Source organism: Drosophila melanogaster, chromosome X (assembly GCF_000001215.4).
Source record: "Drosophila melanogaster chromosome X".
Taxonomy (NCBI): Eukaryota; Metazoa; Arthropoda; class Insecta; order Diptera; family Drosophilidae; genus Drosophila; species Drosophila melanogaster.
In genome coordinates, this window is record NC_004354.4 from 2,738,943 (window position 1) to 2,766,536 (window position 27,594).

Genomic DNA, 27,594 nt, shown 5'->3' on the forward strand with positions numbered 1-27,594 from the left:
ACATATTAAATTTAATAAAAATATACAAAATCCACACGAAACAAACAAACTAATGATTTAAAGGGACTCAGAATAGAGCACGCTCTCAATAGCATAAGCTTTTATTGATTTCCTTTACCTGTTGATTAATTGCAAAAATTCTTCTTGAGGTTTTAAAGTTTATTTTCTTACGTATAAATTTTAAAAATAGGCCAAAAAAATAAAGTTTCTCGCGTGCATCACAAATAAATACCAACAAGGAGTAATACTAGCAACACGGCTGCGAGTATCACGATGAGCATTATCTTTTTCTGCAAATACAAGGGAAAATGCCTTTTAGAACCCAACGCTCTCGGGGATTCGCAGTGTGCCCACCTTGCGCGCCTTCTTCTGGTGCTGCTCCGCCTGGTCCAGCTCGTCGGCGCCCTTGTCCACGTGGAGCGTGGCCTGCTGGGCGTGAAACTCCACCCGCTGGATCACCTCGCTCTGCTCCATTACCAGGGTCTGGATGCGCATGAACAGGGCGTGCACCTCCTCGATGGACTTCTCCAGGCGGCGCAGCTCGTTGAATCGATCCATCATTTCGCGCAGTGTCTGCCGCTCCTTTTCCGTTTCCTGCAGAAACTAAAAATACAAAAATTGTTATTATAAAGATTAAGCAAATGTCTACATTTATTTACTATTTGCAATACAAATACCTTTTGATCTTTACATTTTGTGTTAAATTGAAGGTTAATTAACAGAGAATGTTAGAAAGGGCGGGTGAAGATCTTATTTTATTGATTTACCGTTGGTCCTTGATCGTTTTCTCTTCAAGTCTTCCTCTTCCCTTTTTCTCAGCCACATCCAAATACGCACGTGATTTTTAATTGTGCGTCGCGAAATGAGGTTTGTTGTATTTAACATGGTTTAGATGTAAATGTAAGTATCGGCATTGTGATACGAAGCATTTGCGCGCTTTTTCTTTCTAAGTTCGCGGTAATTTGGCGTTTTCAATGGCGCGCGAAATATGTTTGTGTGTATAGAATGTGCGCGCTAAAATCCGCATTTACATATGTATGTATGAACATACACAATGTGTGTGTTGCGCTAAATAAGCTTCCACTTTTTTTTTATGGTGAACCACTGAGTTTCTATTATATATATAAATATGTATAGCTTAGCTATACGGCTAATGTAATTAATCTATGTACGTGATAATCTGTATTGCAGAACATAATGCTTTATTTAACATCCTCATTAACTAATAGATGATGTTAAAACAACAGCGGCAAACAGAGAGAGTGCATATGAGTTTGATTTACCGTTGGCCCTTGATCATTCCCTGTTTAAATCTTCCTCATTCCTTCTTCTTCCCGAGCATCGACATACGCACGTGTTTTTTAACTGCGCGCCGCGAAATAAAGTTTATTGAATTCAACGATCTTTAGATGGTGAAAAGTGTTACTTGAGTAAATGCGAGTATGCGCATTGTGATGCGAAGCATTTGCGCGTTTTTCTTCCTAAATTCGCTGTAATTTTGCGTTTTCAATGGCGCGCGAAATATGTTTGTATGTATAGAATGTGTGTGCTAACATCTATTTACACATGTATGTAATGTAATGTGTGTGTTGCGGTAAATTAGCTTCCACTTCTTTTTTTATATTTTTTGATGGTGAACCACTGAGTTTGAAAATATATTCTATTCAATATAAAAATGTATAGCCTAACCACTCAACCAATATAATTAATCAACGTATGTGATAATCTGTATTGCAGAACATAATGCCTTATTTAACAGCCTCATTAACTAATAGATGATGTTAATACAACAGCGGGAAACAGAGAGAGTATGTATGAGTTTGATTTACCGTTGGCCCTTGATCATTCCCTGTTTAAACTTCCTCTTTCCTTCTTCTTCGTGAGCATCGACATACGCACGTGTTTTTTAACTGCGCACCGCGAAATTAAGTTTATTGAATTTACCGTTGTTTAGTGCTGTTACTCGAGTAAATGCGAGTATAGGCATTGTGATACGAAGCATTTTTTTTCCTAAATTCGCGGTAATTTTGCGTTTGAGCAAAATAATTTCATACATATGTATGTATGTATGAAGGTGTGTGGGTGTTACACCAAATGAGCTTCAGTGTTTTTTTTTTCATTTTTTTTATGGTGTTCCAGTGTTGAAAAAGTTGCGAAAGTGATTATATCCTATTAGCTATTAAAATCCCAAATTTTTTTTTTTTCTGTGTAAAGCTTTACTTAAAGTGATATGAAAATGATCGTCTCGCAAATTATAGATGCGATAAAGTCAAATGAAATGAAAAATGAATACAACATCGAGGTGAGTTGCGCTCTACTGAGTAATATTTAGTAGCTAATAGTCCTAGATTGTATAAAATGTCATTTAAACTACATACTAAATGCCGAACATATTAAAATATATATGTTTATGAAACCTTTGATAAGGAATCATATCAGACAGAAGACTTAGTTGTTTGTATAATTCTTTCTTTACTCACATTATCCACAAAGAGTTTGGTTGTCTTGTTCTCGATGAGTAACTCGATTTCTTGTTCGCTGGCTTCAGAATTAACTAAAAAGTAGATTGTAACGAAGTTCTTAAACAAAATAATGTAATAGTTGCAAAGCATTTAATCAGACTCGTCCATTTTGTATCACACTTACTGATTTTTGTATGCAGTCTCAGATTCTTTTTGACCTTGGTCTCGTAGTTCTGCAGGAATAGTTCGTTTTTGTGCCACAGATTGATGAAAGTCTGGTGGAGTCCATAGAAAAGGGTTCTTTTCATCCTTGCCTCCAAGCTGTAATCGTTTTCCGCCGGCAGATTCGCCTTGAAGTCGTTGAATCGCGTCATTAGCTGATTGCCCAGCCTCAGGTTTTTGTTGTGAAGCTCATCCATCTCGTTCTCTGTGCGAATTGGATTTAGACCGTGATGCAGTGGAAGTATTCACAACTTTAGATTCAAATTCTTACCGTTGAAAGTTCGCAGATTGACAGTTTGGGCCATGCGGTTCATCGTCTCCAAGTTGGCGGCTATCTGTGCGAGTTGTTGGCGAATCTCCGTGTACTGAAAAGGAAGGATACCGTAAAAATCTATTAAAATCGTATATTCACTTCCATTGCATTTCCAGTACATTTCCTTGCTCAGGAGGAAGCAGTGCTTGTATTGCTTTTTTGCTTTGCAAGAGTTGTCTACCGTTGTTTACGTTTACATGGCGACTACTTGCCTTCTCTTCGTCCGCTCTCTTAACCACAATAAAAAACGTATTTAATGAGAAAATGTTTTTTTTTTTTTCTGGACTTATCACGAGTTTTCGCGCTACGCCGGCAGCGATTGAGTAATACAGCTGATTCATAAGTGCACACATGTGTGGGTAAGCCATAAAAAAGAAAAAAAGGGTTTCCCTCTCTCCGGCTCTCTGATCTTTTATTTCCATTGAGGGGAAACGTTTAACTATGCTAGATATTAGCTGCTTTCTGTTGTATGTTCTTGCTTCGCTAAGTATTTATAACTTTCAAGATAGCTATCTTAGGAGTTAAAGTTTCTTCTATTAACTATTTCAATACTCAATAATAGTAAAAACTTGTATGAATTCTGAAGTTGTGTTTTGTATACACTTCGATCCTTAAACTCACCGGATTGAGTATGTCATCCACATTCGAGCCATACTGCGTCATCTTTGAACTGGACCGATCCTTGGGTTCGGTGCTGCTGTTATTGTTGCTGCAGCTGTGAGAGTTTTGGCTAACGACACTGTAGCTATTATTGTTACCGCCGGTGTTGCCAATGATGAACTCCGTGGTTCCACTGTACACGTTCAAAAGCAGTGAACCGTTCGACGACGAGTTCGACGAGTTCGTGCTCAATGAGCGCTGGAATTAGTACAGCAAAAATGAGAAGAAAAAAAAATAAATAAATAAAAATAAAATAGGTCCATGCGATCCTAACGAACTGCAGGGAAAAACTGAGAAAAAACTAAATTGAAACTAACAACTTTGGTTGAGTTTATTTACGTTTGTGTGTTCACAATCTGGCGCGGTGTAAATGAACTATAAAAATGACTTCGGTACTGAAATTCACTTGGTGCTAAAAGTTTGTCGGCGGAAACGCGGGGTTGCCCCGTAAGTGTGATGTGTGGCCACATTATCGTCGTTATCTCTGGCCGATCTGATAAATGCCATAGCGAACACCCACCAAACCCCCTTGGCTCACAAGTCGAAATAGTGCCAAAAGCGCCAACAGAAATGTGAGAGATTGGGCCAATTGTAAAGAAGGTGGCAGCACCTTGGTCAGAATGTGTTTCAACGTGCCGCAAAAAAAAAAAAAACTTTGATTAGGATTACTTTTTACCGAGAAAAGTGGAATCCTTTTCCTGGCAAATACCACCAAATGTATTTCATCGTGTTAAGTAGATTTTATTCGTATTGCGGTTTGAGTGATGCCAAACCACTGTGCTTCAAACTAATTAGCAGTTACCTCATCCCAACCTCCCAACCAACCACCCACGTTTCTAATATTTTCTTACCTGCAAAAGCTCGGGCAGTCGATCTTTACCCATTTCTGCAACTTGGACTGCCTTTGGTTTGAATTATGCCAATTATATGCCAAATTTATGCCAATTCCTTGAATTCCTTTCCAGTACTCCAAAATGTCCACTTTATATCCTTTACAGCAGCTTCTGAGCTTTGTTCCTGGTTTGTTGTTGCCGTTGCCTCCAACAGCTGTTCGCGAATGGGAAAATTTGATTGAGAGCGCAGGAGAGAGCGAAACCTGCTATCAAAGCTTATCAGCGCACAAGTTTCTGATAAGAGCCGCCTAATATTTACCGTCTGCCCTTCGGAAAGCGACAGGGCGGGGTGGAAAGTCATGGAGAGAGAGAGAGAGAGAGAGAGGGACAGTCAGAAAGGCCTAAACACAGATTATCACCTATCACATATTTGCCATTTATTGGCGGCTCTTTGCTCTCTTACTCGCTCTTTTGTTGCACACACACACAAACACAAAAAAGAAAAAAATTGGATTATGGGAAAAACTAGCTTTATGTATTTTTAAAATTTAACATGTAAATACATTCGGCTACATTTTATTCGATTTATTGAAAATCAATTCCTTTGTCTTCACCGCGCCGCATACGTTTTCGAACTAAAAAATCGACGCCGGCACAAAAACGCAGAGCCTCCCAGTCGCGTCGAGATTTCTTTCAATTCAAAAAGATTAAAGACAGCAAACACTCTGGCTACAGCCTGGGCCAAAATAATAGGCATTTTATGGTATAAATTCATTGGGCCTAATCCAAATTCAAATTAGTTATGAAAAATTCAAAAATGTACATTAAATGCAGCAATAGAATTGTGATTTGAATATACGAAGGTATTCGATTTCATGAACTTCGGTGTATTTGATATGTACGTTCATGTGCTTTAGCTGGAGAGAGATAAAGATAGAGACTCGTACTACATTATGTGTAGTTAGTGGCGATCTACATTTTTTGTTGTCTCCGAATAAAATGAATAAATCGTCTTTGCCACCGAAATGAAAACTGGTTAGGCGGCGGAGAAAAATGTGTTAATTGTTTTTATTATTATTTCTACTCTGTTGTATGGTAAACATTTCTACATTGCTCTGCCGCCTTTTGCTGTTGTTGTCGCACTTTTCACGCTCCATGTTGCCGTTCAATTGAAATAAAAGACCGAGTAAGAGAAATAAACCTGCGACGAGAACGTTCAAAAGTCACTTGCGCTAATTAGTTGAACTTTTTTCTATTGCTGGCTTTGTACTGTGCCACCATATGCATTTACAGGGTATCAGCGGGTCGCATCTATGTAGGTCAAGGGTGTAAATTCATTGTCAAGCGTTGTACTCACCACTTTTTACAACTTGATCCCTTCAAAACGCTTGTGTAAATTATACTTCTTAAGCACAGTTCAGTTGCTTGTTTCTTCGAAAGTTTCCCATAATAAATTTATTGCTATTTTGCTTACTGGGTAGCTAGATGGTCTACCCGCTTTATATTAGCAATTCTTGCGGTTGCAAAACGAAGCTTATGAACTGCCCTCAACTACGTCAACAACAATAACAAGAAAAATAAAACCATCAACACCAGACAGTTGCGAATTTCCATTTCTCATTTGGTTCGCAATTCTTCTCAAGTTGCCATGCCATTTAAAAAGACGGCAGAAAAGAATCGTGTCGCGAATTCTTCCCTCTCTAATGATTGTATAAAAAGCATACGTATACGTGATATACTGATACTTTGAATTGAACTGCATGTAGCGCCATAAGGTTAAAACATTTAAATCGATTTGGAAATTCAATGTGGAATATGTGAATTCGCGAATACCCTTTAATACACCCTTTAAACATGAACATTTACTTTTTATTGCAAAATACCAATTAATTGAGATTGAGATAAACTGATGTTTCTGAGCTTGAACTTGTTACTTTATTTTTGCTTTATTTTTTTTTTGTTTGGCTTTTAAAATGAGTCATATAAGTCATGTTTTTTTTGTGACCCCGTCGTGGAATTCGAACCGCCAATCGCTTATCAGATACATTCGGAAGGTTTTGTGAGTTCCAATATCATTTTATTAGTCGACGATTTCTTGCCAACTCGTTATTAAGAGGCATTCAATTGCTCGAAAGTCGTGAATCCGCTTTTATTTACAAACGATCGTATAGAACTCTGACTCAATGAAGATATTGTCACTTTTGTGCTGTAAAGTTAAAAAAAAAAACTGCATAACAAAGCAAAACTCAATTTAGGTGGAGTGGCTATACAAAGCAGTTTATTTTTATCAATCCATGGGATTCATTGAGTTTAGGTAATGAGAATACAAAAAGATGAAATTCTTGTTTTTCCCGCCTTTATTTGCATTGCGGACTGTAAGTCTAAAATGTATTCCAGGTTATTATTATCTATTCACTTATTTTTTTAGTGCAAATTGTTGGCAAAACAGCAACATATTCATATTCCCTGCGTTTAACACCCGCTTTTCACCTTTTTCCATTGCTTTTCCATAAACAAAGGGGTCGGAAAAGCGGAGATATTGTTATAGGCAGTCAAGTTTATTGTGCCCGTTTTTTGTTAGTTTTCTCGGCTTTCGCGCTTTCCTTTGTTTACAATTTATTTTGTCATGTGTCGAAAATTGCAAATTTATGAGTTTTTGATGAGTCTTTTTGTGCGTTGTCCCCACCTTAGTTACCACTTCTGTTGTTATTTTTGTTTGTTTTTATTTGGGTCAGAGGCTCACGCACAAAACGAGAAATGGAAACTGATGGAAAGCGCTGGCGGTGCGGTGGAAAAGCGATAGCTTTGGGAAAATCAACTGGGGCGGTGGGGTCGGCAAGTGTGTGCGCTTTTTGACTTTTGATTAAATTCGCACTCGTCAAAAAGAAAAAAACAAAAAAAATAGGGCAACATTTACAAAAAATATGATAAATAATTGAACTCTTGCAAAAATGGCTTAGACCTGCCGATATCCTGTAGTTCTCAGTTCATATTTTTATCTATCTTCGCACGCCATTAAACATTAAATTTTAGAAATGTTTCGTTTGAGTATGAACCATTCGGATCATTCCAAATAAATATATTGAATTCCTAATACTGATTAAACAGAATTAAACCGGGTTGGCATCTCTCGGTATACCCGTGCTTGGTTGCCATGCCCAAATTGGCGGAGGAAAATATCCAAATATTTCACGTGCCAAACACAACTGTAGACAAATTGCTTTTAAAGCCTTTAAGGCAAGCTGCAAGTGCAGGGCGATGGGTTAAAAAGGATGAGAAGGTTGATCCGCACCAATTTAAATACGCGCCCAAAACTATGCAACGAAATTTCATATTTCTCTCTTCCATTTGCATAAAAGTCACACCAACGCAAAAACCAAAAACCAGAAACCAAAAAAAGTCCCCTCACTCCCACTTTCATGGTGTTTCTGGTTCTGGTTCTTGTTCGGTTTTTTTTTTCAATGCAAATTTTTGACTAGTTGCGGTCAGGATAAGTGTTTGGTTTCGATGGTTCACAGAGAAGAAGGGTCCTTCACGTGGGGGCGTGCACCACATCGTAATGTGAATTATTCATTTGTTTATGCTCTTAGTTTGTGTTTTAATTAAACTTGTTGGATGTCAGGGGCGAGTTTGGTTTGTATTCCCATACATACATCTGTAGGTGGGTGGCTCGCATTCTCTCGAGACCCACGGGGCGTATGAGTAATGTACGGTTTGATTGTCCCTTTTTATTTCCATACCGCTATTTTGCCAAGCAGTATCTTTATTATATATACTAATTATTGATTGGAGTAGTGCAAGTGCTTTTTAGTGATCTATCCATGTTTAGTAATATTTTATCAGCTTGAAACTTTAAGGTCGGGTCTCCAAAAAAGGCATAAAACCCAGAAAAGGCAATGAAAATTGCCAAGTCGCATTATTTATCGTATACGCATCGGGGAGTATAGCGAGCACACACACACACGCACACAAGTGCTCTTAAATGCACACACACAGACACAGATACACACACACACACATGCAGTGTTAGAGCGGAAGGGGGCAAAACAAAATGGCGCTGCATTCATAATGGCGGTTGGTGGTTCGGTCGCTTCCTGTCGTCGTTCCGTCGACGCTCCGGTTCTTCTTGTCGCAGCGGATGCTTGGCATTTATTGCAGGCGACAATATTTTGCTTTGCCCTGCATCCTCTCAGCGCCTTGGCCCAGCCCAAACCACCTACCCCGCCCCTTGCCATGCACTGAGAACAATGGGACTACGGAATTCAATTACAAGGCATTAGCAGCATCATTGGAAATAATGGAACCAAAATATTATGCACAAACTGTTTAAGGCCTACTCTTACAATTTAATAGATTTTTATGTTAAGCCGCATTCACTGCATCTGAATGTCCTTTGAAATTTTTGAAGTAAACTGCCTTTCTTTCACTGCACTCTTCTTGTGTGCATCCTGCTTTTGCCCTGTCATTGTCAGCAGGCGATAGAAGCTCGCTGAGAGCCAAGGAAATTTTTACTCCTATTTGTTTATAATAAAGTCACAAAAGGACAACAAAGCACTCTTCGCCGATAGGATGCGAGAAGGTGATGAACGGGGACAGGAAGTGACACGTTCCACAAAGCCGATGGATAGAGATTACGTTATGGGCAGCAGGCATACCGAAAATAAATTAAAGGTGCGTTAAATCAGAGGCATTCGTGGGAGATTGCTCAAGCATGAAGTCTTATTGCAAAAAAAAAAAAAAATGAACAACGAGAAATTGATTCATAAGCTTGAAAAAATTAGATTTCTTTGAGCAACGATTAAGTTTCATGCAGCAAAAATACATAGGTGTCTCTAAGCTCCTTCGTTCGTTCGTTTTCTATTAGAGTCTATTTATTCGTTTACAAGCCCTTATTCACGGTATCCTCGAGGCAAGTTGATTGTATAAAGCAAAACTATAGCCGAGGATACAGCAAAGTAAACAACTTACTTTGTAATCAGAGCCCAGGATTGAGTGCTGCAAGAACATGTTGTTGTCCTGATGCTGCCACACTTAACCCCCACTAAAAAGGACCTTTTGGCCAACACGTCTTTCCACTCAATGCCCTTCTTCCTACCCAAGCTTCCCCCTTGATTCTCCTCTAGTTTACCGGCTGGGCCAGCAATTGTCCTGTCCGAAGACAAATTTCATTCTTAGTCCTTGCCGCAGCCAAAGGATTTGTCAAAGCATATGAAGAGACTAAAACTTGTTAAGTGAAATCTCTTTTATTTTTCTTTATTCGCCGGAGAAAATCACTCGCATATGGAGAGGAAAATGCTGGAAAATGCATTTAAGGAACAGTGGACAAAAAGAGGCAGAGGCGAAGTACATCACTTGCCGGCTTAAAAATTTAAGAGCATCCGACAAATTTGCCGCAGATTTTAACAACTGAGTTATCGCTTTTTGACTCATATACTGGAGTGGAGTGTGTTGCAAAGGTTACCTCCCAAAATGGAATATCAAATGAAATAATTTATGCAATGTTGCTTCATCTAATATGACGCACAACATTAATCCTACCTGGTGAACTTTCCACGCTCCATTCAATGCATTTGAGTCCGCAGGCTGCATGTAAAGTGTGTCATAAGGGCGAGGGTTTCCTAACTCTCTCCGTTTACTCTCTATTCCGGGATGCCTTGTAACACAACTCTCTTTGATGATTACCGCCATGTATCACTAGGACAACTGCTGAGCGAGCAAAATCAAATTGAAACGCTATTCAGTTGACGGCCCTTTGCCACCCCATAAAGCCCTTTTGCAAACCTCCAGCAACCTATTCCCTACACGGTGAAAATATTGGAATATTTGTCGATATATTTTGATGCTCTAGAACTGTGGGAACAGTATACTCTCCACGATATATGCTGCTTTTGTCATCCAGTATTTCATTTCAGTGCACTTAATAAGACGAGCCCTGTTGCTGCCACACAACGTGCGTTTGGGGCGACATTGATTGTGGGATTCGATTTGGCCAAACGCGGGCAATTACATCAATTATTTCGATAATTATCAATTGCAGCCGGCCCGCAAATTAATTGTGGCCAGCTCTTCTATCATGCCGCCTGTGTCCGCGGTGCTATGGTATCCTTGTGAAGTGAAGCGAATCTCTGGAATCTCTCCAATTTGCCGCCAAGTTGAAGACGAACATAAAAAAAGAGCTGCTTACTTTTCGGCGTCGTTTGCTTTGCGAGGGTATTTCAGGTTGGACCTCGTAGTGGCCTCGTAGATTGAGTGTAAACCTATTAGAGAAATTGCCAACTAAATGAACCCCTAAGCACAAACACAAGAACAAAAAATACACATACACGCCCAAGCACCTGATCTGGGTCAATTCAATTACTTTGAAACGCGAGGGCGGATCCAAAACTTGTCGCGATATTAAGATCATATGAGAACTGCCAACCTTTGAAGTTTCTTAAGATATAAAGTTTTTTTTATGAATCCACTTACATGTGTATATTTTTTTGGTAATTTTCAATGCCCAGAAACCAGTGAAACCACCCGTGTTCTCGCTATGATTTGGCTGCCGTGTAATTTAAGACATATCCCCCCGCTCTTTGTGGCTGTAAATATTTAATATATTTGCAGGGCCGTTCCCGTAAAGCTTTCACCTTAGCATCTAACCTTTCTGCGGGGCAAAGTCGCCACGTTCCAACGGCAATTGGCATAAAAATAAAGCGAAGTCCTCGAATTTCCTGGACTAGCATTATTATTGTTATTAAATTTTACTGCCGTTAACTGTTGCTGCTGGTGCCAGACAAATTAGGGGAAGCCGGCGGGTACGTGTGGGTGTGTAAGGTCCTGTTCGCAGGACTTCGACCGCTCTACGCACAATGTTTTAATGTTGTGTTTGTGTGCTCATCAATATTTATTGCGGTTCGACTACGTGAGCCGCACACAATCAGCGCAGCTCCACCATTCGTTCGGCCTCAACATTTGTGCAAATATTTTTATTATGCCCGATACCTGTTCTCAAAAAAATAAAACGGATACAATTTCAAATGTACCCAGGAATTTAATATAATAATAATAAATAATAGCATAATAATCATATTTTTCCACTAATTACTTGAGATTTTTCATTCACGCTCTTTTCCTCAACTGCTTTAAAAGTTGAAGTCACACAAGATCGGTTAGTTTGTACCGTATTTAACTTAAATATAAACCAAGTTAACCATTTACCCATTCTTCTACAGTATTTTCTGCGTCGAGTACATTTTTGCTTAAGCACTTAAATTTACTTACTTTATTTGTTGTTATCGTTGGGGGAAAGGTGGGCCAAGTAAGCCAGCCGAGTTTGACCCCTGAAATATTGCCGAGGCGTGGGCGAAAAACAATGAACAATTGTGGGCGGTTAATTGCGGTAGAAGGGAGGGGGGGGGGGCGTGGCTATTGCTAAACAAGGCACTTATTTACTATTCAAAAAACTTCAATTACCGCAAAGTAGTCGCAAGAGTTGCTGCCAGTTCAGTTGTTATGCTGATTTAGCGCTTTATTTGCGAATAAATATAACAAAAGATTATTGGCTATTAAGTAATTTTCGCCGCTTTTCATTTTTTCACGCCCACATTTAGCAGCACGCAGCTCTAAAAATAGCCAACAGTGCGATATTGGTCGATTGGAATCGCCTAATGAGATATCGACGTAATATGATGGACAATTAGTTAAAGCTGATTAGGAGGGGGTCGAGAAGGTATCAATTGAGTTTTGGCACCCTCTATCTGAGGCTCCGTGGCCCACTGGCCAGCCTCATTCCTCATCCTTGATCCGTGGACTGAGTCCTCAACATTATTCGCAGCCATCTTTCCGTCGAGTTGGCCACGCGAACAGGCACAAACAAATGTGGCGCATTAAATGCAAATGGCTCTTGTCCCACCTGAGGCAACCCGTGTCCATCGAGGTCCGTGGGGCTCCCCTGCCCCCCTTGCCTGCCACACTGCACTCTTGTCTCTGATACCCGAGCTCGCAACTCCTCGACGCTACAATTTCCCTCCAGCAGGGGATTTTGCTAATTAAACTCAAATCGCTATAGTTCACAGCGTGTTAGGCCGAGCAAATTGATTTGAACAACAGGAACAGGGACTTTCGGGTGCCAGAGGGAATTGTCTGCTGCACACTGGAAATCGTTTGAAATGTGGATGGTTTATTCCAATCTATAGTTTTAAATTCAAGTTTTGGTTCTCGTGTTGCCATATGTTAAGATGCATGTGAAACTTTTAAAAGGCAGTAACTATGATTAAAAGAAAGTGAATATTCATGTAGGAATATTTGAGATATAGGGTGAATTATAGTTACTCTTACTTTACAACTTCCAATAGATGGGTTCTTGTTTTTTGCGCAAGTGTATTACTCGCATTACAGCTAATTAATTCGTTGGCCGCTTGGTTAATTAAAGGCGAGTGACCATGGAAACCGAAGTGGATTCCGCAGCTGATGAGGTGGCTTCCTTTGGCGGGCCTTGCCACGCCTCCTTTTGCTACACTCCTTCCCACCTGTCCATTAACCGTTGCCTTTGTAATTCAATAAACGCAATAAATGCAATTTGTCAAGGAAGTTTTCTGCGGGACAGGAGAGACAACAAGGTTTTAAAAAAATAAAATGTGCACTTTGAGTGTAATTGTTGAGTAAATCAAATCAAAATCACTGCTAGATAAATTAGAACATTAAAACTATGCAGGAAATGGTGTATGCTTTAAAAATGAAGATGCAACGAATGTGATCTATTAATTAAGCCGCTTTTAGTTTCCACATATTTTCAACGTGTATTTCAACGACAGTCAGGTGAAAGCGGGGCTGCGGAATGGATTGTTCCACTGGCTTTGTTCATTTGCAGTCGTCGGCCATAAATTGCCGAGCAACGCGGCGTATGAGTTACGGAACCTGGTCGACCGAGAAGCGGAGTGCCAGGATGGCCAGGGAGCGCATCCTTCAAGGATTCCGCCGCCGCGTCAGCAATTTTTCATGCATTTAACAATGGGAGGAGGTCGCCGCCAAGATGCAGATGCAGTTGAGAGCGGGCTTGGCATTGACACCTCCTGCCGCATCCTGTCCGCTGCCATTCACTCGCTCAGCCACTCAGCCACTCAGTCACTCGGTCAGCCATTCAGTTGCTCATCCAGTCAGTCAGCTGGCCATTCATCCATTGCCTGGATTGATGGACTAATACCCTCTGAAGGAGGCCTTAAGCTTCAGGCTAAACTAACGATTATTCATCGATTGGAATGGAATAATGGTAAGAGGCTAGTTGATAGCACAAGCATTTCAATAGATGTTTTGATGGCCTTGGTGTTTTTGTATTGTATACAATTATATACAATATTTAACAATATAACATAATACTCAAGTGGTCTGAGTCGGCTTTTCCAGTCATACTAGTTTCCATTTAGTTGCTTTAGTTGCGCCCTTTTTATTTATGCAATGGCTGCGGCCATTATGGCTTAATTAAGTTTTGCTATACTAATTGAAACTTGCCCTTGCCTTGACACCTTACTGTCTCCATTTCCCCGTTTTTCATTTGTTTCTCGCACATTTTTCACCCATTTCCCCGGCACCCTTTGGATCTCCTCCGTCAGCGAGTCAACCACATTCACGTGCCTCGGCAGTTTATCTTCCCACATTTGTCCTTTGTTCCTTCATTTTGTTTGGCCGGGCCAAAGGACACGCCGCCTTGGTGGCCTTGTCACCGTCTCTTTTGCTCCAACTAGTCCCCTTCCTTGGTCCCTTGCTCCGTTGTTTCCCTTTTGTTGGCTTTTTGATTGGAACAAATGCTTTTCTAATCTCAGCTGGAACATTGCCTTCTTCGAGCATTTCTTCATCTCGCTTTGCTCCTCCTTCGATATTTCTCATTTCGTTTTGTCGCCTATTTGTCATTGCATTTTCCTTGCACATTTTCCCACAGGCAACACCCCAGAGTTCCCCATCCCCCTCCCCGTCACACAACGCTCACACACAGATGGAAGGACATAGATGTCAACATCCACATCTGCTGCAGGCCATCTTCAATAGCTTTGCTCCTTGTCTAGGATGGATGCACTCTGCAAAGCAAGTAACTACTTGTGTTTCTTGCAAAATATTTAACGTTGCATTTTAGCACTTTAATTGCTAAAAACTCTCAGCTTGAAAGTATTTCAGAATGCACACAAGCTTACAGATATTTTTTTTTTAGTATTTCCGCGAGTAAAGCGCCAAACTATTTTTCTCTCTCTGTAGAGATGAAGATATGACCGGGTGGCGGAGGGATGGTGGGGGATGGGGGTGCAGTGTGGAGCATTGCATTTAATGGCCAGCTGTGTCCAGCACATTTTTGGAGGCCAAAGGGGGACAGTCTATGTATCCGGAAACAAGTTGGGAAGTTGGAAAGTTTCTCCGAAAAATGTTCGATTCCAAAACGGAAGTTTTGCGTCTTTTTAGCTACAAACACATGTCCTTGCCACAATTCAAAAGGATTTAAGTGCCTGCCGCGAGTGCTGAAAATCGTACTATTGATAATCTACAGCATTTCGGTAATATGATTTCCCACAAACTTCAGTTGCTCAGGGCCTAGTGTAAATCAATACTTATGATTTATCACATGCTTGGCAAATTAATTTTTAAGTAGATTGTTCAATGAGGAATTTGTTCTGCCAAAATAATAATTTGCTAATGCTGATTGATTATATAAACGATACAGAACACAAGTTCATTTTAAATTAATCCATGTTTGTGTAATGCACACAATGTGTGTCACACATTTTATATAATTCATTAGTCAGTGCGTAGTTTATTCATTCCAAACTCGAATTTACTTTGAAATACCAGCCCGGTACATAGCAAACTGATTATTAAATCAAATACTATGCAATAGAAAGTAATTAAAAGGGAAAACGACTCGAAATGAGTTAAATTAAATTCCTGGTCCAATTTTATAATTGAAAATGGGTATTGCTTTTGCTCTCCACTGTTATTTCTGGCAAAATGTTCGCGAATCTTCGATATCTTTATCTTTATGAACACTTGGCTACCATAGACCAATTGCCAAATTGACTTAATCACCTTTCACCGGCACTCGTTTATCAATCGATTGCATTGGGCGATAGGTGGAAAGTGTGTATGTAATAGCTTCTGGGCGCACACTAAAAATCAAATGTCTGATGATTCTGCAGGCATTTTGCACTTAATTCCAAGGCAACTTTAAACTGAAGGCTAAAGCTGAGTACATCGAGATATGGAGGAACAAAGGTCTCGGGACAGGAGGCATTCAACTCTGGTTTTTTCGACTAGCGCCTTCTCAACATTTCCCTTTCCCTCGCAAAAAGCCTCTTTTGCCTTCCATCCCGACTTTTTCGTTTTTGCTAAAATTCCGAAATCATATCCCACACACACAAACCCTGAGATCTGCACACATATCCCAGCCATTTGGACATTTGGTAGTCTCTGTAGGTCGCATTGCATTTTAGTCACGTACCGTCGGAAAAGTTATCGAAGATTTAAACGCACGAACATGGGGCCAAGGAAAATTCAGACAGTGCGTTTCGTTAAATTCATAATTTCCCGGAAAATCATCCCGAACGATGAGGGTAAGAATCTGTAACAAATAGACGGATATATAATTAGGTTTTTTATAATGGTCTCTAAAGGAATGCAATGAATGCATTTAGTAGCCGTGCTTGGTTTACATTTGTTATATTATATATTTGTAGAAAACTGTTGAATTTAGCTATATTTTGGTAGTACTTATATTTGCGGGACGCACCTTACGGGAATGCAGGAAGATAGGAAGTACCAAAAGCCGTCATCAAATGCCGTGAGTTATTGTAAAACGTCGAGTTCTTCAATTGCGACTCCAATGCGGACGGGAATATATTCGCCGCTGGGTGGCAAGGGGCGGTGGAAATGCGGGGGAAATGAAAAGCGGAAAACGGAAAACTCCTAGGACTCCCCAAACGATTTGCACGTAGTCGAGGAAAGAGAAAAAGTGCCAACTGTTTTGCTTGTCAAATTGAAATTAAAAGCCAAAATGTCTCAACTTGGCTGATCCCAACTCACCCCTCCCTCAGATATATATATATATATATGGACCGCCTGATCAAGCAGCGTTCCCAGTTGGAGTCATAGATATAACCATTTTATAAAATCAATAAAACCGAACAAAATATGTAGAGAAGTATCCGCAGTCGAGCGGCTTAGGCGCACTTGGAGAATACGTATAACGTATACGCTATTCATAAAATAGAAGAAGTATTCTGGGCTTCCAAATCTGTTAGCTGAATTCATGTTATTTGGAATAATCTTTTGTAGCTTATATAGTTTTAGCTTATAGTAGTTTTGTGCATTTCTCACAGTGCACGATGTGGCACGTAGTCAGTTGTGGATTCCTTATCCTTGGGACTGGGGTCAGTCCCCGGAGGCCGACGCAGGACGAGACCGAGCCAGACGCGTTGCTGCGGTCAGCTTTGGTTGTATTGTGATACTTTTGCGGTCGCGTGACCTTTGCCCTCCGCCTGGCAGCGACTGGCAGCGAATTCGAAAGAATGTGGCAGCTTTACGTGAAGGCGGGCATTTTCGTGTCTGGGTCAGTAGTTGGTGGTGGTCCACTTGATCACACAGGTTTGTCCACCTTAAATAATTCACTTTTCACCGAGTATTTCAAGATATCTAGAAACATGCGTTGTGTGCATTTAATGTTGATTGACTTTCATGTAGTTTCTTCTCCAAGCAATTTGATATCGAAACGAATAGCAGTGAATGGTTTTTATTGCAGTCTTCTTGCCACTTCGGTAGTCTGTACGTTCCCCACGTTAATTTGCCCGGTGCTCGCTCATTTGGCCAATTGCCCTTCACGGCTCCGCATTTCATTTGCCTTGCCCCTCGTTTGCCGCGCTGCCTCGTTCGCTCGTTCATATATTGATGATTTAAGTGCCGTTTCGACTTTCGGCAATCCTGTGGGATTCTGCAGTCCCTGGAGTCCCCGTGGTCCTCGGACCCCCAGTAAAATGCAGCTCGCGGCCTGCGAAGCCAGCTTGGCAATTATTCATGCAGCCTAAACACAGAACAGAAGCTGCCTACACATGTGTGTGCGTGTATCTATGTGTGTGTGTGTGTAGGAGTGTGTGTGTGTGCGAGCGAGGGAGTCCATGTGGGTGCAATTAAACGGAACTGTCCGTCTGTCTGTCTGTCCATCTGGCAACCTCATCTCATCTGCGCTTTCGACATTCCAACACTGGGAAAAGTTTAAAAAAAATATAGTACAGAATGTTAAAATACGAAAAGGGAGAACAACGGTAAACGCCATAGCTGTATTTAAACATTTTAAAGTGATAGGACTCATTTGGCTCAATTAAACCATCCGTTTGTTTTTTCAGTGCTCTTTATGTCGTCTTGCGTTTCGGTTGTTTAGCTGCGTTCGCGAAATTTTCCCATTTCCCGCTCGCTTATTAATGAATTTTCCAATAATTTCTGTTGCCAAAAGGTGGGTGGAAAGGGGGGTTGTGGTGATCGGCATTTTTGGAACGAAACGCCCATGTGCTGCCTGCTAGCATTTTGGTCGCACTCGGAGTTATTGTTCGGTCATTCGCCATTAAATCATTTTATTTCGACGGCAGACAGATGGTAAGTACAGAAGAATCTGCTTTTGTTTTGCGCACTACGAAGTCTTTCGTATTGTGTTTTGATTTTTGATTATTTCTATTCCTAAAAGGCAGGTGAACAAATTGTTGTTTCCAATGGGTTAACTATTAAGTGAGATAAGTCGCGTAACAGTTGCGTAAAACGATTTCAATACAAATTTGTTTGAAATGCATGTTGTATTAGTTGATTTTTGGTCTCTGGTTGAGGAGCCGTTACCCATTCATTCCATCATTCAGCGCAGTTGGGGCTCAAACTCAATCAGCGACCAACAACAGCCCGCGGCATTGTATGCTTTTCTTTTTTCACGCTTTCCCGACCACGTTTTTCCACATTTTCCAACCCTAGCCGGCACAGTTCGGCAACTTTCATTTGTTTGGGGAATTCGAAGTGAACGTTTTCTGCCATTAGTTAAGCTTGAGGTCGATTGCTGGCCTGCAAAGGGGCACACGCAGAGAAATAAAATGTGAGAATGAAAACTCATATGTACAACCGCCATCTGCTAATTCCGGCACAAACATTCCGCGATGCTCTGAGATATTTAATAATAATTTGGTTCAGTCAGCTTTTTTGTTGCTTGAATTAAATGTTAATCATGTTAAATGCGCACACATTTAGATTATTTGCCGTGTAAGCGATATGGGAAAGAGGTGTGGCAAGTGGCAAAGAAGACGAGGGGAATACCCACTTGAGTTCCCGGTTGTGTGTTAACGTTAATGCTGTTAAGTGTTAACTCTGGGTCGGTAATGTATGTTTGATAAGTTAATTTTCGCCGATGGCAGGGGGTTGGGAAATCGAAGGGATAGCCGGTAAAACTGGCAGCTTATCATTAAAGGCATTGGAAGCGATTCCTTGGCTGGCACACACACACACACAGCCAAAAGGACTCCCACGGCAACAAAGCCATTAAAGCGCTTTGTGTGGGTGGCTCAGCGGTGGAAAAGATGGCAAGAACCGGTGGCATTCAAAGTTATCAAGACGCAGCCTTCGCCCCTCTCTGACCTCCGAAAATAGCCCCCATTCAGTTAGCCCATCGTCATTGATCCAATCATTCATTTTCTGTAAGGGGTCGAAAGGGCAGGCCATTTTGATTGCCCAGTTAGTGGGCGGAGTTGAGACACGAATGGTAAAGTCACCAGGCAGACAAAGGCTGACAGTCAGCCATCCATATATTGTACATACATACATACATACTACAGTGGGTTCAATTATATTTTGAATATGTTTTCCAGAGTATCCTATGTCATCACGAAATATTATTTATTAGGTAAAACCAATAATTGCATTATAATGTGCTGCCAAATAAACTGAATACATTCCGAGTGATTTAATATGTGTATCAATATCAAAATTGACTTGACCTACATTTCCTCATTACAATTACAAGTTTTAATAATTACTTAACATATTGAGAGAGGGTCATAAGTAAGAGTTAATGCAATTGAATTGCACTTTACGTTTTTATGAACAATCCCAAGCCAATGTGCGAGTATCTATTGAAAACGATGGATGATTTGTTTTATTTTTATTTGATGTACTTAAGAAATCGAACGCTTTGCGATTTTGATTTGCGCTCGTTGTGTTTGCTTATGAAAGTGCTACTTACAGTGCAACAATGGCTGCCACATCGTCATACCCAACCATGCCGGAGTAACTACAGTTCTGGAGCCAGTTCTCCAATATGCCAATGTCAGGAGGGGGAATGAGTAAGGCAGGACGGACTAGGACCAGGACCAGGACCACGACAAGGACCTGGACGAGAACCAGGACGAGGACCAGGACCAATAACCATTCCCCCGCCAAATCCCAAGTGGCTGGTGTCGTTGCTCGGTTCGCTTCTGTTTGGGTTCGGTTTGGTTATGGCTTGGCTTTTGGCTGACTGCACTGTGCGCAAAAAATGCTTTAAAATCATTAATGAGGAATATAAAAAAACTTAATTGTTACGTAATTACGTAATATTTATGTTTTTAAATATATCCATGACTCATTTATCTGGAGAGATAAGTCATTCTCGGTTCAAATGCAAACTTTAATTAGCAGTGCAAAAACTTTATCTCGGGAGCTGGCTTGGCTTGTTATCCTTTCTGCGCGAGGACTCGCTGGTAATCAATGAAATTACTTTTTAGTTCAAGGCAAGCCAATAGTGTTGCAAAATGAAATTATTGAGAGTAGGACGAAGGAGGCAGCGCTGAAGAGGACGTGGGTGTGGATGACTAGGCGAAGCAGGTCCTGACGCTTTTTTCCAGAGCTTGCTAATGAAGTGTTGCCAAGATTGGAGGGCGGGATCGGGCGTGAGATATTGGCGGGACATGCCAGCTCACATTTTTCAGTTATTTCACTTCAGTTCAGTTCAGTTCCAGCTCCAGCTCCAGTTCCTCTTTTTTTTCCGGTTGGCTTGGGTGTTGCATACATTTGCGCTTAATGGCTTTGGGGAATTCCGATGACGTTTATAGTCGACGGCAGCCGGAGCTGCTGCTCCTTGGATCCTCGGGGAAATTTGCTTTTGAAAGTTTCCCCCTCACCATCCAATCCCAGCCCTCCCCGCCACCATGGCCTGGCCTCCTGCTTCCAAAACACTTAAAGCCCGGCTCAAAATAAATGGCAAAGAAATGGCCTGGACATAAAGAAAGGCACAATCTCTGCCCGGACAATAACTCCTTGATGGTCAATGATTTGCTGATGGATGATCTTCATTTCATCCTGGCCTGGATGGCACAAAACCAGACCGGAGATTATCAACTTGTCGGGATGGATGACAGACAGCAGGCAAAAACGATGCACTTACTTAGTTTCTTTAAACGCCAAAAGAATGTTGATATATTGCAAACTTGTGCACTTATATAGTTGCGTATTTATGTAAATTCTTTTTTTTTTTAATTTAGACCATGAAGAATTGAAAGTGGTAAGACAAAAGATGCTAACAAATTGCCGTTACCCATGTTTCTGTCAATTAGCGTTGTTTCGCCTTTTTTCAGTCTAGATTTCCATTTTTACAAAGATAAAAAAAAAAACCAGGCACTTTGCAAGGATATCCCCAGACATTTGGTGGTCCCTGGCCATAATTACTGCGTTCCTTTCACGATGGTTCACTGTACTGACAACCGTGGCTGCCTGTCCGGATGATTGACTCCGGCCGCGGGGATTTCCGTGGAAGGATGGCGGAAGGATGCCTGCCGCCGGGCAGGCGGCTGGGTAGACAGGATGCTTGACAGGAGGGGTGGAAGATGTGCATGTAGTGGAGTAGACGGCGGAGGTTGGCAGTCAAGGGTTAAGCGGGTCACACAGCCGGTTGACAGTTGCAATTAATGCGGCAATTGCAGTTGAGTTTTTGTGCCAAAGATGATGCTGCATCATCGGGCGATGGATGAACGGCGTGGGGCAGGGGGGCCAGTGGGAGTAGGAGTAGATCCGTGTCCACGATGGTTATTCCCAGTTTACAGCTTCTCCTGCTAATTGGCATGCATCAATGCATCGATGACGTTTATTAGCAGTGCTCAGACACACTCGAGGCCGGTGGGATGGCACTCTCTGATGACGTTATTGTGTGCGCAGTGCGGCAAATTAACTTAATTTGATTTAATGGGCAACGCAAGCCCTGACGTCTGACGGATAATAATACCAGCGATCCCGGCTCCACGTGCCCACGAGTGGAGTGGGTAAAGTGGATGCACTTTGAGGGCCAAATGCCAAACAGCTAACAATGCCGCCCATTAAAATGCGTCCTAATTGCCAGCGACTTCTATTCGAAAGGCACTACTATCTCCACTAGCTCTTTACATCGCGCTTTGAATTTAATTGCATTATATAAATGTAAATATTTATCGTCCACAAGCTTATGACGCACACTTATGATACTATGGTATAGTCTTTGCTCACGTTCTAAAATTCCATCAACTGCCATGACGTACGATCACCTGTGCATCATCATCATTAGCCTGCGAGATGTAAACACTGGCACTGGTTTTCCGACCACCTTCCTTAAACAAAAGCCCCTCGTTCGGGCTTACATATGTAGATGTGTTCTTTGGGCACTGATTTAGCTCCTGTCGCATCTTGTTCCCACTCGTTGTCGTCATCGGGTCGAGTGGCAGTATTTAATGAGGTGCAAATGAGCTTGTCCCGGCATCAGCATCAGCATCATCACACCGCGTAGCCCAAGGAGCCAGAGTCGCGCCCTTTAAAAAGAAATTAGCTGCCAGGAGTAGGCCAAGTGGCAGAGGAGCGACCCAAAGAGCGACTGGCTCAAGAATGCACAGTGAGAAAAGGTTTGGGTGAATGTCACGGCCATGTGATAAGTAAAAAGCACTTAGAGCTCCTGACCTGAAGATTTTTATATACAATACATAATTCCTATTGGATATATTTTGGTATGTCTTCTATAAAGTTGTTGTTGTTCCGTTTCATCAGAGTCAGAGTCGAGTTTCTCTCAGTGCACTCAGAATCGAGATGAGTGGCAAATGTTGTTGCTAATTTCCCCACTTGCTCTGTTCTTGTTTTTTTTGTTTGTTTGTTTGTTTTTCTTTAACTGTCTGTCTGTCTGTCGGTCTGTGCGTCTTGAGAATTTTACATATTTTCTATGAAAATTACCATAGACACATGGCGGTCGTCCTGCTGTCCTGCCTCCCTCTTGGAGCATTGAAGATGGATACAGTGTGGAGGTGGTGTGGGTTTACTTCGCCCCCGGCCCCGCCCCCTTGCTCACATGCCGGGCACGTAGTCGTGGGTGCACTTAACATGATAAGCGACAAGACACCTAACATGTTCAACACGACACCTTCACGACAGCGACGACGGAGCAGCCGAGATCCTTCAGGGTATGGCTATGAAGATATGTGGATGGGTATGGAAATGGGGATGGGGATGGGGATGGGGATGGGGATTTCCGGGTGGTTTTGGCCCCAACGGGGGCATGACGCTGCAGGAGTTGTGGGTACTGAGTACTCAGCTCGTTTATGGCCAAGACTTTGATTTGATGGGTGACATTTATCACGTTCATAGGTAAACAGAAATAATCAAAGCGCTTCAAAAAGCTTGTTAAAAATTGGTATCCTAAAGTATATCGTTAAGTCTTGGCACTTATTCTACGCAATTATTAAACGATTTGATGAATATGGCAAAACAGTTGGCAGTTAGGAATATTTGTATGCAAAATGTAATCAATTGGCGGCATTTTAAATGCAATTTGTAAATGACAGCTATCTGAATACTCTTTATGCGAGCAAAATCCAGGCTATCTCAGCGGAAAACTTTGGATTGCTGGAGGAGCGAGGAACGGGATGAGGAGATACCACTTGCGTGGTTTTGCTGGGATTTGCGCCCAAGGTGTCCTTACCCCTTTCTCCTTCCATTCTCTGGTTGCTACTGCTGCTGCTGCTGACTTGCGGCTTCTGTGTCTGCGGCAGGACTTTTGCGGAATACACCCGCCCACATGTCATATTAAGCCAGTGTCCTAGAGAACGTGTGTGGCATAAGTTGCCACAGCGTTTACACTCGACGCCCACCCGAATTTCTACAGCTGCAATTATCTATTTGCGACAAACATTTGCAAACAAATTTCGCCTTTGACTAATTAGCGGGCTTAGCGTTTTTCCCATACTGTGTGCCAACATTTTCTTTATGCAAACTGCTGCTGCTTTTAGGCGCAAATTAAATACCACGTGTGTCTGTGAAATTGGCTTTAATTAAAAAGAGTAGTAATTAAAAGCGCAAATGTCAGAATTTTCCAAAGAGGGGGTCATTTGAAAAGCATTTTCTTAAAACTCAAATTCCGAGGTGCGGGTATTTCTAATTATAAGTTACGTTTTGACTGACTGCATAACTGGTTAGACAAAAAAAAAAAACCAAGGAAATGGAAAGCAATTTGAGTGTTGCGATTGAAATAATGCACATACGCCTCGTCGCCTTTTCAACACAACATTTAAAACACAAACATATAAGACACAAAATTAAATGGGCCTGGAAGACGATATTCTAATTACTTTTTCGCAATGGAAATCCGGCTCGACCCTTTTCCCATATCCATACATTTACTGCTTTTATTTTTTTTTTTTTGGGACTGTTGCGAAATGTATGGACAGCTCCATAAATTGTCAAACCACAATGTGGGCGGTGCAGTGGATAACACAAACCAAACCACAAAACGATTGAATGCAACCACGTAACGTTTTGCCACTTTTTACACTTGTCTACAGTATTTTAAATATACTTTTGCGGTCTGCTGGGAAAGGGGCAAAAACCAAAGCCAATAAATAAAAAAAAAAAAAAAAATTTGCGTAAAAACGGCGACAAATTGCTACCCATTGTGAAAGTGATGTTTAAGGGAAATTGTTTCAATAAACTGGAAACTCTGAATGCATAACCTTTATTAAAAAAAGTTATAACTTTTATTTGGCTAGATTTAGAACGCTACAACTAATAACTTTTCAATTTCATTAGGTCTAAAGACCCTTGACATCCGGTGTTTCATAAAAACATAAATATCGTGATATGTACACTTCAAAACGCATAAAAACCAGGCTACCTCCATTTATTTACCTCTCTCTCTCTCTCTTTTGCCGCCGCTGGTGACTTTTCACGTTGGGTTTTCCACTTCCTTTTTTTTTTTTTTTGTTTGCTTTAAGCTACACAAATTGCATAAGGTCGGTGATTTTGGTGGAAACGGTGGGGGAGGGGGAGGGGGGGGGAGGCTGACGAGTCAATGACTCGGAATGAACACCTTTAAGCCGCTTAGAAAATTGCAATGCCCAAAAATCACATCACAGCGGAGCGGAGTGGCCAGCAACAACAATGGTTAGACATTTTTCCAGTTGTCAAGGGACATGACATTGCATGGACCAACCATGCCTAGTAATACACTGGACAAAACTATTGCGCTTTCTGCACTTTCGCTATCACCATATGTATAAACGAATCAAATATGAATAGATGTCAATTAAGAAGGGTTAGTAAAAATGGTAATCAAAGTTAATATTTAGTAAAATATATGCTTAATATGCAAATAATCTTGGGATTTCAATGTACGCTTATAAAATTTGAATTATCAATTTTTTGGACCGAAAGAAAAGTCTGCAAGTATAGGAATTTTCCGGCGTTCTCCTGCCTGCACTTCTACAGTATATCACAGCCCAGCAACTCCATTTCTGCGACTCCTTTTCCCTGTTGCACTCGCTTCTGTCCAAAAGGATTTCCAAATCAATTTGATTTGCCGGGGGTTAGTGTGTGTGTGGGTGTGTTTGGGTTGTGTATGTGTGTTGCGTGTGGTAGGTGGTGGCTGAAGGGGGGGGGAATGGCGAAAAGGGGTAGTTTCAGGTCTGCTGCCGTTCGCAATCAATATGCAATACTGTTGCCCATTGTCTCTTGCTTTTTGATTTCGTTTGCTTTTGTCAATTTCCACGGGCGGCCTCTTGGTTTCGTTCTTTTTTTTTTCTTTCGTTTTGATCCCACTGGTCCTGACTCCTCGTTTATTTTTTTTTTTTTGTATTCTTGTTGATTTTGTTTGCTGCAGAGATTTCATTGCTTGGTTCTGCTTTGTTTGCCCCAGTGCCACTCCCATTCCAATTTCCATGCGCCCAGCGAAATCACTTTTGACTTGGCATTTTAATGACGTTGGCAGGAGCGGAATTCCAGTCGTAACAGGCCAAATTAACAATGTTTTTCGAAAACCCAACGTTGGCAGTGAATTTCGGGTCAATCAAAATGAATGCGCGGAAAATATGCAACATATTCAAATTTAACAATTTTCTATTGCAATAATATAAGTTGGTTATTGTGGATTACCATTATCTTAGGTTTATGCTTCTATGAGCGGCAATATGAAAAGCGAAGGGCTACAATGGGTATATTTTATCAACGTAAAACCTGCAAATTCGCTGTAAACCAATTTATTTTCCAGTTGCTCCTTTCTACGCAAAAATTTCCACAAATTATTCGATAATAGAAAATCAAATTGCAACAAATTCGCACACAATTGCAACACAAAATGCAATGGGGAGAAAAGGGGAAAGATAAAAACGATGTGAGATCGAAAATAAAGTGAATGCCATCAGCAAGACGCCATTGCGTCAGTTCGATTCTCCCCATTTTCACTTGAGGCGGCGGGCAAATGTTGGGGAAAGTCTGGCTTACTTCAAAGGGCAACAATGTTGTCGCATTTCGTAACTGTCTTGCACCGGTCGCACCCGCAGACACCCCGGAAAATCCTCGGAAAAGCGGCAAGGGTTTCCCCCCGAGCACATGCAGCGAGTTAAAGAATTCCAATCAGCAGGACCATTGTTCTTGAGACATTCGCCCGACAAAATTGAAGATAATTGAAGTGTAAAACGTTGCAAGCGGAAGTGCAGCAGTCAGCAAGGGGTTTCCCTGGAAAATCACCCCTTACACACCGCTGCTCCCCTCACCAAACTCTACCTCTTCCCACAATACCGAGCTTGTGTTTGTGCTGATGTCAAGGCATATTATGCAATACAATTTTGGCAACAGCAGAGTTCCCTCCTCAAACATTTTTGAGTCACGTCGACTGTCGAATGCGGAAATGATGAGACAAAAGGAGATGAGGCGGAAAGAAAGAGAGAGCCGCTATGCGGCTCCATAAGAAAGAGATAGCCGCTCGCTCACGGAGGGAGTGGGAGAGAGAGAGAGAGAGAGACGTATGGGAGAGCAAGAAGAGACCACAGCGTAAATGGGGGCCAGCAATAAAACTGTTTGCTGCATGGACAGCAACAACAATGACTGTGCAAAACTACACTGGAAAACAACTTTGATTGAAAGGACTATCAATGGTGCTACTACGAATCTATTCCCTTGAAAGTCGCGTGATATCGAGGAACCCCAAAATGTTTGCAGTGTTTGAAGTAAAACAAGAATCCAAACAATGGCAGCAATATGAAGTCGAGAAATAAGAACAAAAAGCGCAATAACAAAACAACGATATGCAAATCGCTGACAACGAAGTGAGCAAACAATCCTTGCACCGAATCCTTTTGTCCTGCCAATGCAATTGCCAAATTGCCAACGTAATAAGAAACAAGAAAAAGATTCTGGGGACAGTAAAAAAAAAAAATACGGAGACTGCTAACAGCGATAGAGCAGAACAAAGCTTGGACTATTTTCATAGGCAATTTTCCAGTGGATATTACACGCGAGCCGAGTTTTTATGGTACAGCATTTTATTTAAGGAAATTTTCGGTTTTTATGAAAAAATATATACATATATTACAACGGTTGATCAAGAAATACAAAGATTTAATCGTGATTTAGTTTTCACAGGCAGACTTATCTGAATTTGCAACAAAAATATGCCGAAAATGGAATGTAAACGAAAACTGAAAGTAAATCAAAACAAGAAACGACAAAAATCGCGCAACGACATGCGATAAAAAATTGCTTTGCTTTTGTGATTGAAGCGATCCCTCGGGGGGAAATGGGCGGCGGGGGAAGGGTGGAGTGTTGGGTGGGGCCATGAAAAAAGAGGGAGGGGGGCGGAGGG

At 41.3% G+C, this 27,594-nt stretch overlaps 2 protein-coding genes and 1 long non-coding RNA gene across 6 annotated transcripts in view; 1 reads left to right on the top strand and 2 right to left on the bottom strand.

The window, feature by feature from the left end:
• Nucleotides 1-146: 146 nt before the first annotated feature.
• Nucleotides 147-5,134, bottom strand: Syx4 (Syntaxin 4). Of its 2 annotated transcripts, none has more exons than NM_080318.3 (7): nt 4,509-5,134; nt 3,619-3,855; nt 2,956-3,049; nt 2,647-2,889; nt 2,481-2,554; nt 355-603; nt 147-290 (listed from the first exon to the last, which is right to left on the bottom strand). In NM_080318.3, exons 1-7 carry the CDS (start codon nt 4,539-4,541, stop codon nt 219-221), a joined length of 1,002 nt encoding a protein of 333 aa, NP_525057.2. In that variant the 5' UTR covers nt 4,542-5,134; the 3' UTR covers nt 147-218. The 2 variants fall into 2 exon arrangements, with proteins under 2 accessions (NP_525057.2, NP_001259195.1); NM_001272266.1 differs by lacking the exon at nt 4,509-5,134 and adding an exon at nt 3,975-4,016.
• The window catches only part of kirre (kin of irre), a 394,149-nt gene continuing 367,996 nt past the window's right edge, over nt 1,442-27,594 (top strand). For 2 of the 3 annotated variants that reach the window (NM_001258579.3, NM_080320.4), the window contains exons 1-2: nt 1,863-2,062; nt 2,215-2,302. The gene's annotated coding sequence lies outside the window, so the exon portion shown is untranslated. Of the gene's footprint in view, nt 1,530-1,862; nt 2,063-2,214; nt 2,303-27,594 lie in introns of those variants that run through there. The other variant, NM_001258578.1, reaches the window with a different exon arrangement.
• lncRNA:CR43494 (long non-coding RNA:CR43494) lies at nt 11,977-12,474 on the bottom strand. The gene has a single exon (NR_047747.1). It is a non-coding gene; the product is annotated as a long non-coding RNA:CR43494 (long non-coding RNA).

What these genes read in the sequence shown, in the direction of transcription:
- Syx4 (NM_080318.3), bottom strand. Translation starts at nt 4,541, where the DNA reads ATGGGTAAAGATCGACTGCCCGAGCTTTTGCAG. An exon ending in TGGATGACATACTCAATCCG is followed by an intron (nt 3,050 to 3,618) that starts GTGAGTTTAAGG and finishes CTTCCTTTTCAG; the next exon opens with TACACGGAGATTCGCCAACA. An exon ending in CCAAACTCTTTGTGGATAAT is followed by an intron (nt 604 to 2,480) that starts GTGAGTAAAGAA and finishes TTGTATTTTTAG; the next exon opens with TTTCTGCAGGAAACGGAAAA.